We start from the raw sequence: 14,220 nt of genomic DNA, 5'->3' as shown, positions 1-14,220 counted from the left end.
TAATTAAATAAATTTAAAATATAATTAACACGGAGAAATACAGAGTACAACACGGAGCGATCGTAAAATGTATGTGTCAACCTGCAAAAGATTGGAACACACTGAGCGGACATCGTCACTTGTTTTGTCATGCGTCCGTTGAGCATAACCATTTGTGGTGGTGGTAACATTTTAAGCCATGTATTACCAAAATATTATTTAGACATTGGCTATGATAAATCCGCGATACAAGTAATGTACTCAATTATTTTGATCAACATTTTCTTTAGAAAAAAAAAATAGTTGTTATGTTACTAATGCTAACTACGTGTGTGGTCACCAACAATAGTGGTTTATTTTCAACCCTGCTATAACAATAGATTTTCTTCCCATTGACTCTCTAGATATTTCCTCGTCGGTTACTCGAAAAAGCCATATAAAATTAGTTGCTAACATACCAAGAAATGCGACCATCTGCTACTTTAAAAATTACTATTAACAATATTAATATAGTTTGAAAAAATAAATTATAGAATGTGTGGTTTTAAAACAAAAATATATATATTTTTAAAAAAATAATAAATAATTTAGTTATTACACCTCCCTCAAAAACCGTCATATTCATCCATGTGTCGGCTAAGCTTTTCATCATCTTCATATGCCTCCATATGACGGTTCAACTCCTCGTCATTTCCGTCATCACTCCAATCCATTTCCGGTGATTGCTCACCAGAATGTCGCGTCGTGTTCATAATTTCCCCGACAATTAACAAGTTATATTCGGGGGGTACCATGGCCCGAGGAAGTTCTAGCATGCTAGGCGAAACTGAGGACTGGGAATCTAAGTCCGGAAAAAGATCGTTTCTCACCCTCAGTACGTATGCTCTCGGTGTTGTTGGTGGGAACATATCGGGCGAAGCTTCTTCCAACAAGACAGGCTGAACCGACGACAAAGTGCGTACACGATTCTCCATCTGTGATAGTCGTGGTGGAGAGGGTGTTGCATGGGGTTGAAGAGGGGAAAATTCTCTATGCCAGTCATGATTTTCCACCTGCGTGTTCTGGTCACTCGAGTAACCACTATCTATGGTTTGAGTCTAAATAATAATAATAATAATAATAATAAATTTATTTTATTTTTAATAACAAAAAAAAAAAAAAACTTACCATCTCACCGTATATGAAAATGTCTTGCATGTCGAAGAGAACTGGAGACTGGCTAGGTATTTCGGCCAGACGTCGATTATACTCATCTCCTTCATATGTCGGAGTACTCGGTGATGAATTATTTGACATCTAAAAATCGGATTATATGTAATTCTTAAATATCTTATGAATAATATAAAACAAAATACTCACACTTTTACCAGTAATGATTATCAATAACAAAATATAAAATATAATAAATACCTACTATGGTAATTAAAAATCTCATATAAGTAGATAAATCCGTATCTGAAAATCTGTTGACAAAAACTGTAAACGCGAAATGTGTGTACACCGGACAAAAGACTGGATACACAATGTCCGATCATAGACATATGGGTAAGGTACCGACCGACCGACCGACCGACCGACTCTCCGTTGATCTCAAACATTTTATGGTGAAGGAGGGGTGAAACATTTACTTTGTTAGAATTATGGTTTTTTGAAATATTTTGAAATATTTGGAGAAACATTATGCTAGGTAAAATTAGATATTATGTGAGTAAAGATAGTGAGCATATAGTTTTTGTGAAATAATATAAACTGATGTATGGTAATAAGAAAAATATTATTTATTAGTTAATTTTTAATTTAGGTTTCTTATTCTTTGTAGAATAAAACGAGTAGCGTGAAAGTTAAAATTTAAATAATGGTCATCATTCAGAATGGTCATCACATTCATCGTCCATTGCATTTCTAATTGTTCTCTTATACGATCTGAATCAAATATCGCTATTCTTTTGAAACCGTAAACTAGCTGCATAATAATATAATACTGAGTATGTCTATGGATCGTTCTAGATGAGTGCAATAACACACGAAACGGTAATTGAATCTATAATAAATTATCTGATATTAGTATTTCTAATCATATTATCTACTATATTTGAATATTCGTATGTTTAAACTTACTATATCCTCATCTTCAGGAATCGATCGATCATAGTGACTTTCACGCATCAACATACACAAAACTCTCAATTCTACATTACACCGTAGAGAAACCGATCTCGCATGTGCTGATCATATCCTCTTCCTCTCGCCTGAATTATTTATAAGTGTATATTCTTGGTGCAACCGTTAAAACAAAACGCTCGATGAAACCTTAAAAGAAATGTCGACTTACCCAGAATTGTATGTTACATTTTTATAAAAATGTAATTATTTGGACGTCTCATTCCTGTATAAAATATACAAAGGTGGTATACATGTATATTGTTGTTGAAGAATGTTAACAATAGATAGGGTATGGCCAACACATATCTTGCCATAGAACGTTATGGCGACAGAAATTTAAGGTTAAAAATATACAAAGGGGTGAACATATATAGTGTTGTTGAAGAATGACAACAATAGTTAGGGTATGTAGGGCCACACAAGACGTTTTATTCCTATAGAATGTAATTGTACAAGTATTCTTAAATGTATTACAAATAAAATCGTGTGGCACAAGTTCTTGATACATAAATGTATCAATCGATTATTATATCGAGATGTGTTTAGTAATATGATATGCATACGATAATATAACTTGTTGCATTTCATTCGGTTATATACGTTAAGAATCATACTAAAGGTAAACCGGCTCTGTAGCTTAGTTGGTTAAAGCGCCAGAATGTAAGACGGAGATCGAGAGTTCGAATCTCTCCAGAGCCTTTTTGCAATATTTATTTATAGAAACAATAAATGCGCATTCGCGGAAAAATGGGGTGGGGGCATATGTCGCGTACGTGTGAGAGTTTGAATATATTGCGGATAAAATAATATGATAACATATCTGATAACCAGAGGACTGCTGCGCTGATATATTGATTAGTAGTGTGCACAATAATATACTGTGGTACGATAATACATATGGTAATATGGTATGCATACGATAATTTATGTTGGTCAGCAGAATATATCTTGCTGCATTTCATTCACCTATATACGTTAAGAATCAATAGAAAAGTGTATCAGGTCTGTGGCCTAGTGGGTTAAAGCGTCAATGCTATAGCTCGGGGTCGTGGGTTCGAATTCCACTAATCTTTTTTTCAGTATTTATTTAATGAAAAAAAAGTTTAAAAATATACGTCGCGTACGTGCGCGATCGGGTGGCGGAGGTGGGGATGGCGGCGGAGGTGGTGACGGCGGCGGTGGTGGGAGGTGGGAGGTGGGGCCCAGGATCGGCATTCTGTTACTACTATGAAAAAAAAATTATTGTAGGATAAGTAATAAGTATGCATGGTAAGGGACTCCTAGTAAATTAGTACATGCTGGCATAACACAAGCTTCATGTTAAGAAAAATACGTAGATAGAAATTATTTTTAATATAGGAGTAGAAATAGTAAACATAATAGTAGTTAGATTAACATTAAATAGTGAAACAAAAAAAAATAATAAAAGAAAACTTGTAGGGAAGAGGAGATAACAGCACTGGTGATCATTGATTCAGATGGGACTAAGCTACTAGTGCAACTCAGTAACAGTGCAAATGAAGAACCGGAATTCGAAATGACTTTGAGCGTTCAGGTGGGAGGTCGCCTGGTGGTAATGGTATTAAAAAGAAATGATATGTACATGGGTGAAATGGAGATATACCGATATGCAGGGGAGGAACCTATGGGACAGATTACATATAATCTTAGGACGTTAATTGACGTTTACTACGGGAATAGGAATAACATCCTTCCTGGCTAAAGAATAGTAACAATATTGAAAATAATGTTAGTAATAATAATATTAGCATTAATAGTAGTATTAGTAGGGAAATGGTTAATAATAGGACACGGGAGCCTGGAATTAGAAATATTAATATGACTGAAGCAGCTGGACTGTGGTGGTCGGATAGTGATAGTGATAATGATAGTTTAAGAAATATAACACTGAATAATACAATTAGTAATATGAACGAGTTGGACGAATTTAACGATAGCGATAGTAATATTTACAGTTACAGGAATATGCATAGTAGTGATTATGAAAACAATGTTATGGATTTACTTAATTTAAGAAGTAATGTAGCTATAGAAAGTATTTTTAATGAAGTAGAAGATAGGTACATAGTTAGGAATAATAATGATAATCAATAATAAAAAATAAAAAAAAAAAAAAAAAATAAAAATGGGATGGCACTAATTAATTTTGATAGTTGGCGGTATAGGAACGGTGGGAGTTGCCACCATATTCTGAACGAACAAGCAACCACCGGGACTCACTGACAACGGATTATAAATTAATTAGTTCAATTTCAAACGCGATAAGTACGCGTATTTTGTCCGGGCCGAGGAAATGATACGAAAATAATATATATATTAGAAATTATTTCAACAAGATAAAACAAGTTTGAAACTAATGTGTATATATATTGTTTTAGGTTATCTCTGATTACGGCAGGACATGGTCAAATTCCATATAGGGTGGAAGAATTTAGAAATCAAACATTGATGTATTATGAAAACTACGGTACGGTTCGGTTGACAGGAGCGACCTGGCAACTGATCACGTATTTACCATTAAAAAATTATGGCCTTAGGCATGACAAATTACAATTGGAAATAAGTATAATAACTAATCATTGTAAAAACAGCGCAACAACACTAGATATGTGTTCTAGGCTAGACAATATCTTTAAAGTAATGTTTCAGGAAATTTCTTTACAACGGGAAAAAATGTACGAATCGATAGGTAGGAACACCGAACAATCGGAAACAACCACATACCCAAGTAGGAAAAGACGGGGTCTAATAAATTTCGTAGGTTCGGCTATGAAAACATTATTCGGGGTATGTGATGAGGAATGTGCAAAGGAATCGGTAGAAGAAATAGGTAAAATAGAACGAACTAACGAACGCATGTTACACATACTTAAAGACCAAACTACGGTAGTTAAATCTACTGTAAAGGGGATTAGTACCACATCTGATGAAATAAATAAATTATACAATGAATTAGTAAATAAAAAAGATATAATAAACGAAGTAATTAATAAAACAAACACGTTAGAAGCATTAGTTTTATCAAATAAAATACATGGTATATTCACAGCACTATTATAGCAATATTCAATGGAAACGCAATCAATAGGTGCTATTATAACCGCGGCTAGGACAGGAGTAATACACCCAAGTTTAATGACACCGCGTGAAATGGCAGATCATTTAACGCAAATTAAGTTAACTTTACCAATTAATGTAAATTTACCTATGGGCACAAATCCGAATGAAATTTACGAATTAAGTAAAATTACAAAAATGGCAGTGTTCTATAAAGAAAGTCAGATAGTCTTCGTAATAAAGCTTCCGCTGGTTACCGAATTGGAGCTCACGTTGTTCAGAATACTTCCAATACCACAACCAGTTGAAACAATGATAAACGGAATAAAGAATAAAAATCATAGTATTGTTTTAAAACCAGAATTCCAATATGTAGCAATTACAAAAAATAGGGAACAATATACCACGTTCACAGAAACTCAGCTTTTACATTGTACGGAAACAGAAATATTCACAATATGTCCAGAATTTTCACCAGTCGTTCACTCGAACAACAAAAATCCATGTGAGATAGCTTTATTCAAAAATCCGGATGTCTTGCCAGAAACATGCGAGACGGGAGTCCTAGTATTATCGAAAGACATATTTTATAAGTTGAAACATGCAAACACTTGGATATACACAACAAAGGGTGAAACATTTACTATTGCGTGCAGGGAAAATGCGGAACCATACATTACGAAATTACGGAAGCAAGGATTAATTTGGTTAAGCTCAAAATGTAGAGCGTACAGAAACGATATTATTTTAAATCCGACACAAGAAATAAAATCAAAACACTATGTTAACTTTATACCCGAAGTAGGACAGGGAAAAATATCATTTAAAGTATCCGATAGAATAAAAAGTATGAACTTACCTAAGATAATGGTTAAACAGGATTCACATAAACTCGAAAAAATACACGAAATAGCACAATCGTTAGATAAGGTGCAACAACAAATCGATAATGAAATATTAACACAATCAGGACAGTTAGAAGCAAGCGATACGCGTAATTATTTATTTTATTTAACATTGGGCTTGATAGTATTCTCGGTCATGTTAATCATTTTTATATACATAACGTATAAATGTAGGCTTACTTCGTTGCGACGTCCACAATATGAAATGGTACGATTAGGTAGAAGTAAACTCTGTACGGATAATATCAAAGTTGAACAAAAATTTAATAAGATAGACGAACAAAGTACACTCGGAGGGGAGGATGTACCACCCCAAATAAAATAACCTATGAAATAATATTTTATTAATTAGAATATATATGTAAAAAAAAAAAAATATTTACACAAGTAGTTAGAAATAGTAATTAGAATGAAACACATTAATTATAAGTTAATAATGATATTAAATATATTATTGACTTTAAATTAGAAGGGAAGTCAAGTTCGTTGTCATGGATTTCGAATTCACCAATATGAAGAGAACAGACATTGTGCTAATATCAGGAGCAATCTCGAACAGCTTAAACAAGTGTAAAATTCGTAAGCTCGAGGGGAGACCGGTTCTCTTGCCACATCATGAACAGATAAGAGTTATGACTGTTCGTGAAATACAGTTGGCAGAGAAATCGATAAGGCGGATTTTTCACAACAAAAAGGAAGTGGAGACGACCTGCTTAGCGCAACTTAATAAAAGTCTGAATTCACAATTAAATAACTTAACACCAGAGTTCATAAAAAATTATATTTTGCGTGGAAATAAGATAAATGTAGTGGTATTGTTGGGGGATCATACGATAGGAATATCCTAAGTAGATTAGGGTTAGGACATATAGAAATATTAAATATTAGATGCTATGACTTGAATTTCGATGGGGACTTCTACATGATATTAGAAAAATTAAGGGGAAAGATAACTGAGAGAATTTTCGAATTTAACGTAGGTAGAATCCAGAAAAATGGTAGACTGTTGAATTTAACGGAAGCGCATAACGGCATATGTACACAAAAACACAAAATAACATACGCTCACGACCCAAAGACGGATGTGAGATTTACCAAATGCATATTCAACAGAATGGTTAGGAATATGGGTACCAAAATTTGGTAAAACTTATAGCAAATAACAAATAGCTTAGTTAACACACTAAAGTAAATATATAAAAAAAAAAAAAAAAGTAACGCTAGATACTAATAATTAACTAATATAACACTAAAAATAGTAATTTAAAATTAAATAATTTCAGAAGAAAAAAAAAGAAAGGGAAATAACATTAGGAATCGGGCGGTAAATAATAGGGGCATATTTTGTCTATTATTATTGGAGACTGACAAATGGTGCACTATTGTGTACCGAACGGTTTGACAACTTAAGGAAAATGTTGGAATTTGATCGTTTGGTGGTTGGTTCGAAAATCGTGTGTATAGCAGATTTTTTAGCGGGATCACCAAAAGACCAAATGGCCATAATATATCACAGTAAGAAATTACAAGGACAAAATCTTGTTAGTTTAGCCAGTGTCGCGGGATGATGCTTTGATGCTTAAATTTTCTAATTCCCTTGGCTTTGATCTTCTCCTCGCCATTCAAAATGTATGAATATGACTTTGCTCGCAGCGCGCAAAACTCAGTCATTATGAGCCCATCCGTCTCATCAGAAAACAGACCTGGGATCTTCTGTCGTTCGGCAATGTAACATGGATGGTTCTCCGGTAAGTTGGAAGTATCCATTCGTTCGAGCAAGTTGTTATTATTTTTAAAGTCTTCGTAGAAATTATCAGTGTGAATAAAATATACCAGCGAGTCTATAAATTGTGTAAATTATGTAAATAGGTATTTATAATAATAATAAATATAAATTATTTATTACCTGTGTCGGTATACATCAACTCGATTTTATCCCCATAGTGGCTTTTCATTACGTTATAATGATAATCATATATTAAACTCTTGCTTATGTCAAGAACCGCGAGACCTATGAACATTAAAAATCGCATTAATACCTTTATATATCTAAATTATTAATAGAAAAATTACCGATATAAATAGGTTTACAAAAATCAATGATTTTTTTTTCTAATGTTACTGCGTTTAAGTTTTCGGAATAGGTGGTGGAATATTTAAATGTCGATCTGTTAATTAATTTCTGCAAACGTCGGTTGCACGATACAAGCTCCATGTCCATACGTTTACGAACGTTTTTCATCGTTTTTCCTACATTAAAATCAGGTGACAAAAAAAGGATAATTAAAATAATTATTATTATTATTTATAATAACGTACCGAATACAGCATTGTTCATCAATTTCAAGAAATCCCGCTCAAATTCATTTTCCGCCTTTTTCCTCATATTAGTGTTTAATTCAATATAGGTACTGGGCAAGCCAAGGTGATTGCTTGAATTGAATAACTCTATGCACCTATAATATAAATGTTAGTAATTCTATGATAAAATATCATTATATGATATTCACCTTTTCAACTATGAGACCATTATTTAAGGCTTGCTGGAGGTTTCGATAGTGAATAATATAATTTTTCTTAGGCTCAAATGTAGCCATGAGTTTGCGTACTTTTGAACCTGGTGGTACGCTGTTTTGTGGTAGGAATGGTAAGTCGTTAATTTAACTATATAATTATTATTTATAAATAAACTTACAATCCTGATACACAAGCCATGATTTCGGATCTGCCGGGTTGTAATCTGGTGTTTTTTCATTGTTTGATTTTGCATACCGCATGCTGGCTTGTGTGAGTCCACCTCGAATACCTAGAAAAAAATGTTATTATATGCATATAGAAATAACATAATCACAATATACTAACCGTCTTCAAACATGAGAAGCATTTCATAATCCGACAGTAATTCTAGTTTTATCGCCGTGTATTTCAACATTGCGTCGAAAGAGAACCCCGGTGCTGTATAATAGTATGCCGGGTCTAAATGGTATGTATTCAAGCAAAGGTCCCGGAAATTTTCAAAAACATCCGCCAGTAGTAAAACATCGACTTTTAAATATAGATCGGAATATTCGCCCAGCGTTTGACAATTGAAGTGGTTCCAAACTTCTACCGCAAACTGATATTCCGTATCTTTAACATGTTCTTCTGTCAGAACGCTATAAAAATCTTCTATAGGCGGCAAAGAGGTTTGTTCGAGCTTAGACCAATCATCAGTGAAGTCGTAAGGATATACACCCTTACGAGTGATGAGCGGTAAATCATAGTTGGAAAAATGTTCTGCCGTTATACGGAATTTTTCCAAGTTTGGCGTTATTAGATTGTTGGCGAGAGTTGATAGGCTTGTAGCCATAAATCTAAAAGTATCCACGAATCTGATGGTAAAATCGTTACTTATATATTTTGAAAAAGTAACGAATTTCTCCCCGCTGTTCGGAATTACTTTTATTCTTTTTGAATTATAACCTAGTTCGGTTACAATGAAATGTGCATCATAGTTGGATAGATTGTGGATAAAAACTGGAACGTAGTTTGGTTGTTTAAGTCTTAGATTAAACCGACTACACAAGGTCTGTCTGAATTTCCCAGTCAAATGATCGTGATCACGGATACGGGTGTATGTATCAACACTACATTTGCATAAATTACATTTAAAACATGAATTATGTTTAGCTGTGTCTTCATCGGTCATGGTCAGAGCAATGTTTGTCTTTAATAATTTTTCTATTTTCTCGGCAACGTCAGTGATATTTTGTATAAAATGTTTTGCCACGTCTTGCCTGCTTTCACTACCTCGGGTTCTAACTGGTTTAAATTTTGTTAACAACTCTATTGGAACTTTTTCAGACGCCTTAACTAAAAATCCGTAACTCATTGGACGGTGTTTTTGTATTATTGTTGTATTACCCCCCTTTTCCTCTTCGGTCTTTACAAGCAGAGCCTTGAAATCGGCATATATAACTATGGGATGTCTCTGCGCGTTTTGCCATGCGGTGAATTGTAGCACATCTCCCTCTTTTGGCATTTTAGGTCGTATGGGTTTATGTGGCCCGCATATTAGCCTGTGATGTTCAAGCGCCACCTGCCCGCTTAACTTATACTTTAAATTCTGTCTGTCGAACGATGTAAAGCAACGTTTACAGAATATAACTTGACCTGCATGACTAGTTTTTTGCGAACGGAGTAATCTCGAAAAATTTGAGATGTAAGTATAATGTGTATTATCACCATCCGTCACTAATAATAAGTCAAAGTGATCCCGTTTTTCATCATCTACGACTTTGAGTGGGAAAATCTCATATGAAGGATACTTTTTCGGTGGCTGTAATCGTTTTTCAAGTCCGTAAACATTTACAGAAACGTTCTGATTATTTTTTTCAAACTTGGTAATATCTGACAGCGGTGTCGGGAATGAAATTCCGTTAAAAATATATTTGCCCTCATGCTCCGTATAATTTTCATTGACACGACATTTATTCTGTCCAGCAACGTGCTTTGCCAATACAGCCCATTTAAAGCACTGTTGGTCAATGAATGAAAAAAAAATAGAAAGTTAGGATTAATTTTTTATAAAATAATATACAAATACTTAAAGGAACATATTAGCATATATTGGCGTAATTAACATGGTGATGGAATAAGAAATATATTAATCTAACTTATTTAAAATATAATTAACATGGTAATGGGAAAATAAAATATAGTACACATCACTATTTTATCATATATATATATTGCACGAAAAAAAAAAAATATATTGTAATAGATTTTAAGAATTCATGTTATATTAAAAGATTATTACACATATTATATTAACACTAAGATAAGATTATTGATGTAAACAAAAACACAAAAAAGAATATATTGTTAATCACATAAGATACTAACCTAGATAATAAGCAAAATATATACTGTAATATTGTGGATTATAATCTGTATTTTGTCAATAATAATTAATATGGTGGAATGTATCATATAATTATAATGATGTATTTAATGTAAAACATAACATGTAAACATGTAATAATTGAATGTAATGTAATAATTGATATATGTAAAATTTGTAATCATAGGAAAGTGCTTGAACTAATGGAGGAAGTTTGAGTTAATTTTTCTCATTTTAGACGATAAAAATCAACTTTTAAAGGGGGAGATGTAGTAAGCAAGTTACTACTTAACAATAAAACAGATTCCACAGGTACATAATTATACTATACTATAATTTAGCTATACTGTAATTCGGCATAAATCGGATATTAGAAACGGAAATAGGTGTTCCTACTGTTTAATAAATAATATTACATTATTATTGTTTAATAAAATGTATATAAATCGGATATTGGAAACGGATATTAGAAACTCACTGAATAATATAATTACTCGGGAAGCCCTGTATACGACAATGTTCAAATATAAAAATATAAAATAGTAGAATGATTATTATATATTATTATTATTATTATTATTATATTTCAATTGAATCATAAAATGCGTGGGCTGGAACGATGGTCACACAAATCACATCCGTGAGCCGAGATACAGTATCTATAGGCAAGGGGTACGGGGAACTTCATATAAAAGGGAGCCCGAATCAGCCTGTTTTCAGACGTGTACTACCACCCATTAGTGCAAGCACCTTCACGCCACTGTGTACAACATTATTTTGGACTTAGAAAATTATCGAACAATATAATAAAATTCACTATAAGTAGTATGATTTGGGGAGTTCTGACCGCTGACCCTTCTGACCCTTCCGACCCGCTGACCCGCTAACCCTTCCGACCCCTCTGACCCTTCTGACCCCTCTGACCATCGCGTACGTATATTATATTTACCTTTGAAAAAAAACGACAAAAAAACATTTCGCTGGACCGGGGATCGAATCCGTGTCCTATCGCTTACCAGACGATTACATTACCATACCACCTACACTTACGATCATATTATCTTACCCCAGTTAACACAAGCATAACCTTTAACAATTATATTATATTTATTTTAAAAGCAAAATATAAAATCTATTTAAAAAAATTTGTTTTTTTGAATTCTCTAGCGCATGCGCATCATAAAATGTCTGACCATTTGAACTAGCGCATGCGTACTGTAAAATCCCCTTCTTATTAAACTTCTAGAGACACCTGACGACTCCGGCAGTCATTCAGTCCGTCTACTCCCTTAAACCGTTGTACACGTATATTTTCAATCGCTCTGAAAAATTGTTGTGAGTTTAAGTGTTAAAAATGGCTGGATAAATCAAAGTCAACGCTGAGTTATATAAAAAGAAGACGTTTACTTATGTGCCACCTACACCGCCTGCGGATCTCATCGACTGCAGTAATTTTATGCTTTACTTCACCGACCGTAAGTTTTTGAATGTAGGACTTGATCCTACGGACGAAATCAACACCGTAGGGCAAATAATCACACCATCGCGGTATATTACTATGCCAGCCGACTTTCTAAGACGTATATTTTCCCTGATGGGGAATATATTATCGTTTATTTTGGATCAACCGCAAAAATATATGCGAAATTTATTTTTGGAAACCGAAATTATTTCGCTGTCTAGTATGGTGTATCGAGGGGAAAATATGCTTGTCATTGAATCAAAAACACAAGTTGGATGTCGGGTATTGCTAAATAGGATGGATTTAATGAAATTGCAATATTTAGAATGGTGTATTATCGAAACAGTCGTTCGAAAGTCAACCATCATACGACCACTTGTCTTAAAACAGTTTGTGATTATGGGTAATTATTTGGACCAGGAATTTACCAAAGTTGATTCACCACCAAAGACACCCGAAGAAATGATCGTTTTTATCAAAAATTTAAGTGATGATAAAATTATTGGATCCACTCCTAAAGAACACATGAATTTCATCAGTCAGCTCAAAATACTTGCAACTACTCAATTAGCTGAACAATGGGCACAGCGATGGGGCGGGGAAATGTCATCCGAGGTAATTCAACCTATCATTTATATCGCTTGTAAAACAAAATATTTATTGTATTTTATTATTTTATAGTTGTTCGCTGAATCCGAGGTTAGTCTCATTTCACCCCCGAGATATTCAAGTATGGGTCCATTGCACGAAGACCTTTCAGAAGCAAGGGTAATTTATAATTTATAAATTTAAAAATGATACAATTAATAATTATAATAATTATTTAGGTAGCTGACGAGGAATGTGATATCGATAAATTTTTAACGCAAATCAACCCTACACAGGCGACATGGGCACCAGCTCGGAAAACAAAACCATCGGTAAATTTCACATTTGATTTTTATGATAAATATATATTAACAAATTATTATTTGTACAGCCTATTGATGATCCTGACAGTCCACCGACGACGAACATAGACACTCTTCCCACATCGTTTGAATCTGACGATTTGGCGCATTACGCTCCATGGTATTCAAAACCCAGATATATACCTACGTCAGCGAGCTTACCAGTTGATGAGAACGATGGTCCATCATCGTTCAACGTTTCGATTCAATCACCTACACCATCGGTATCTTTTTTTTGACAAGCCCGCGAAAAAAATAAATTATCGGATTGCAAAACGAAAACTGTTTGATTAATATTGTTTAATAATTTTGTGGAAAATAAAAAACAAGCGTGATATTTAAAATCAAGTTTTTTTATTTATTAGAAAATAAGGTAATAATTACAAGGTATATATAAAAAAAAAAAAAATTACAAGATATGAAAATAATTACAAGGTATTTACAATTTTCTAACATCGCCGCTAAACGGATTATAAGTTATAATCTGATCATGTAGTATTAAACAATAGGCTGCAGTCTTTTCTGGAATAACTGTACCCATTTCAAATTCAATTCGTAGGTCTACGGTCGATTTGACGTTGTCGTTCTGGTGTGACAAATCAACAACGATGATTGGAACATAATTTTGGAAAATATGTTTTGATAATAATGGTTCGCTGTAGTCTCTCTCATAATACGATTTTTGAAAGTCTGTATAGGCCTTATACAATATACTAGTTGTATTATTTTTAAAATCAGCGTGAAATTCATATGGGAACCCTTCAGAATTTAAGTGAACCTTAAGATTTTTTAGTTGACAGT

The 14,220-nt window shown here is 33.5% G+C and overlaps 4 protein-coding genes across 4 annotated transcripts; 2 read left to right on the top strand and 2 right to left on the bottom strand.

Annotated features, from left to right (window-relative positions):
* Nucleotides 1-28: 28 nt before the first annotated feature.
* LOC132943329 (uncharacterized) lies at nt 29-6,747 on the bottom strand. The gene is made up of 2 exons (XM_061012282.1): nt 1,147-6,747; nt 29-1,076 (listed from the first exon to the last, which is right to left on the bottom strand). The coding sequence occupies exons 1-2, from the start codon at nt 1,273-1,275 to the stop codon at nt 585-587; spliced, it is 621 nt and encodes a 206-aa protein (XP_060868265.1). The 5' UTR covers nt 1,276-6,747; the 3' UTR covers nt 29-584.
* LOC132943565 (uncharacterized) lies at nt 3,982-6,852 on the top strand. Its single transcript, XM_061012600.1, has 3 exons — nt 3,982-4,198; nt 5,252-6,214; nt 6,779-6,852. Exons 1-3 carry the CDS (start codon nt 3,982-3,984, stop codon nt 6,850-6,852), a joined length of 1,254 nt encoding a protein of 417 aa, XP_060868583.1.
* Nucleotides 6,853-8,620: 1,768 nt separating this feature from the next.
* LOC132943563 (uncharacterized) lies at nt 8,621-12,091 on the bottom strand. The gene is made up of 4 exons (XM_061012599.1): nt 12,074-12,091; nt 8,988-10,641; nt 8,821-8,931; nt 8,621-8,742 (listed from the first exon to the last, which is right to left on the bottom strand). The coding sequence occupies exons 1-4, from the start codon at nt 12,089-12,091 to the stop codon at nt 8,621-8,623; spliced, it is 1,905 nt and encodes a 634-aa protein (XP_060868582.1).
* Nucleotides 9,795-14,194, top strand: LOC132943328 (uncharacterized). The gene is made up of 4 exons (XM_061012280.1): nt 9,795-13,084; nt 13,151-13,237; nt 13,297-13,389; nt 13,449-14,194. Exons 1-4 carry the CDS (start codon nt 12,464-12,466, stop codon nt 13,656-13,658), a joined length of 1,011 nt encoding a protein of 336 aa, XP_060868263.1. The 5' UTR covers nt 9,795-12,463; the 3' UTR covers nt 13,659-14,194.
* Nucleotides 14,195-14,220: the final 26 nt, after the last annotated feature.

The sequence above is a fragment of the Metopolophium dirhodum genome, chromosome 4 (genome assembly GCF_019925205.1).
Source record: "Metopolophium dirhodum isolate CAU chromosome 4, ASM1992520v1, whole genome shotgun sequence".
Classification (NCBI taxonomy): Eukaryota; Metazoa; Arthropoda; class Insecta; order Hemiptera; family Aphididae; genus Metopolophium; species Metopolophium dirhodum.
Note: the sequence above shows the minus strand (reverse complement) of the source record. Positions and strands in the feature narration are given on the sequence as shown.

What these genes read in the sequence shown, in the direction of transcription:
- LOC132943329 (XM_061012282.1), bottom strand. Translation starts at nt 1,275, where the DNA reads ATGTCAAATAATTCATCACCGAGTACTCCGACATATGAAGGAGATGAG. An exon ending in TTTTCATATACGGTGAGATG is followed by an intron (nt 1,077 to 1,146) that starts GTAAGTTTTTTT and finishes ATTATTATTTAG; the next exon opens with ACTCAAACCATAGATAGTGG.
- LOC132943565 (XM_061012600.1), top strand. Translation starts at nt 3,982, where the DNA reads ATGACTGAAGCAGCTGGACTGTGGTGGTCGGATAGTGATAGTGATAAT. An exon ending in AAGTAATGTAGCTATAGAAA is followed by an intron (nt 4,199 to 5,251) that starts GTATTTTTAATG and finishes CGCAATCAATAG; the next exon opens with GTGCTATTATAACCGCGGCT. An exon ending in GTTAGAAGCAAGCGATACGC is followed by an intron (nt 6,215 to 6,778) that starts GTAATTATTTAT and finishes CGTGAAATACAG; the next exon opens with TTGGCAGAGAAATCGATAAG.
- LOC132943563 (XM_061012599.1), bottom strand. An exon ending in GCTTCTCATGTTTGAAGACG is followed by an intron (nt 8,932 to 8,987) that starts GTTAGTATATTG and finishes ATTTTTTTCTAG; the next exon opens with GTATTCGAGGTGGACTCACA. An exon ending in ATGGCTTGTGTATCAGGATT is followed by an intron (nt 8,743 to 8,820) that starts GTAAGTTTATTT and finishes GCGTACCACCAG; the next exon opens with GTTCAAAAGTACGCAAACTC.
- LOC132943328 (XM_061012280.1), top strand. Translation starts at nt 12,464, where the DNA reads ATGCTTTACTTCACCGACCGTAAGTTTTTGAATGTAGGACTTGATCCT. An exon ending in AAGACCTTTCAGAAGCAAGG is followed by an intron (nt 13,238 to 13,296) that starts GTAATTTATAAT and finishes ATAATTATTTAG; the next exon opens with GTAGCTGACGAGGAATGTGA. An exon ending in CTCGGAAAACAAAACCATCG is followed by an intron (nt 13,390 to 13,448) that starts GTAAATTTCACA and finishes TTATTTGTACAG; the next exon opens with CCTATTGATGATCCTGACAG.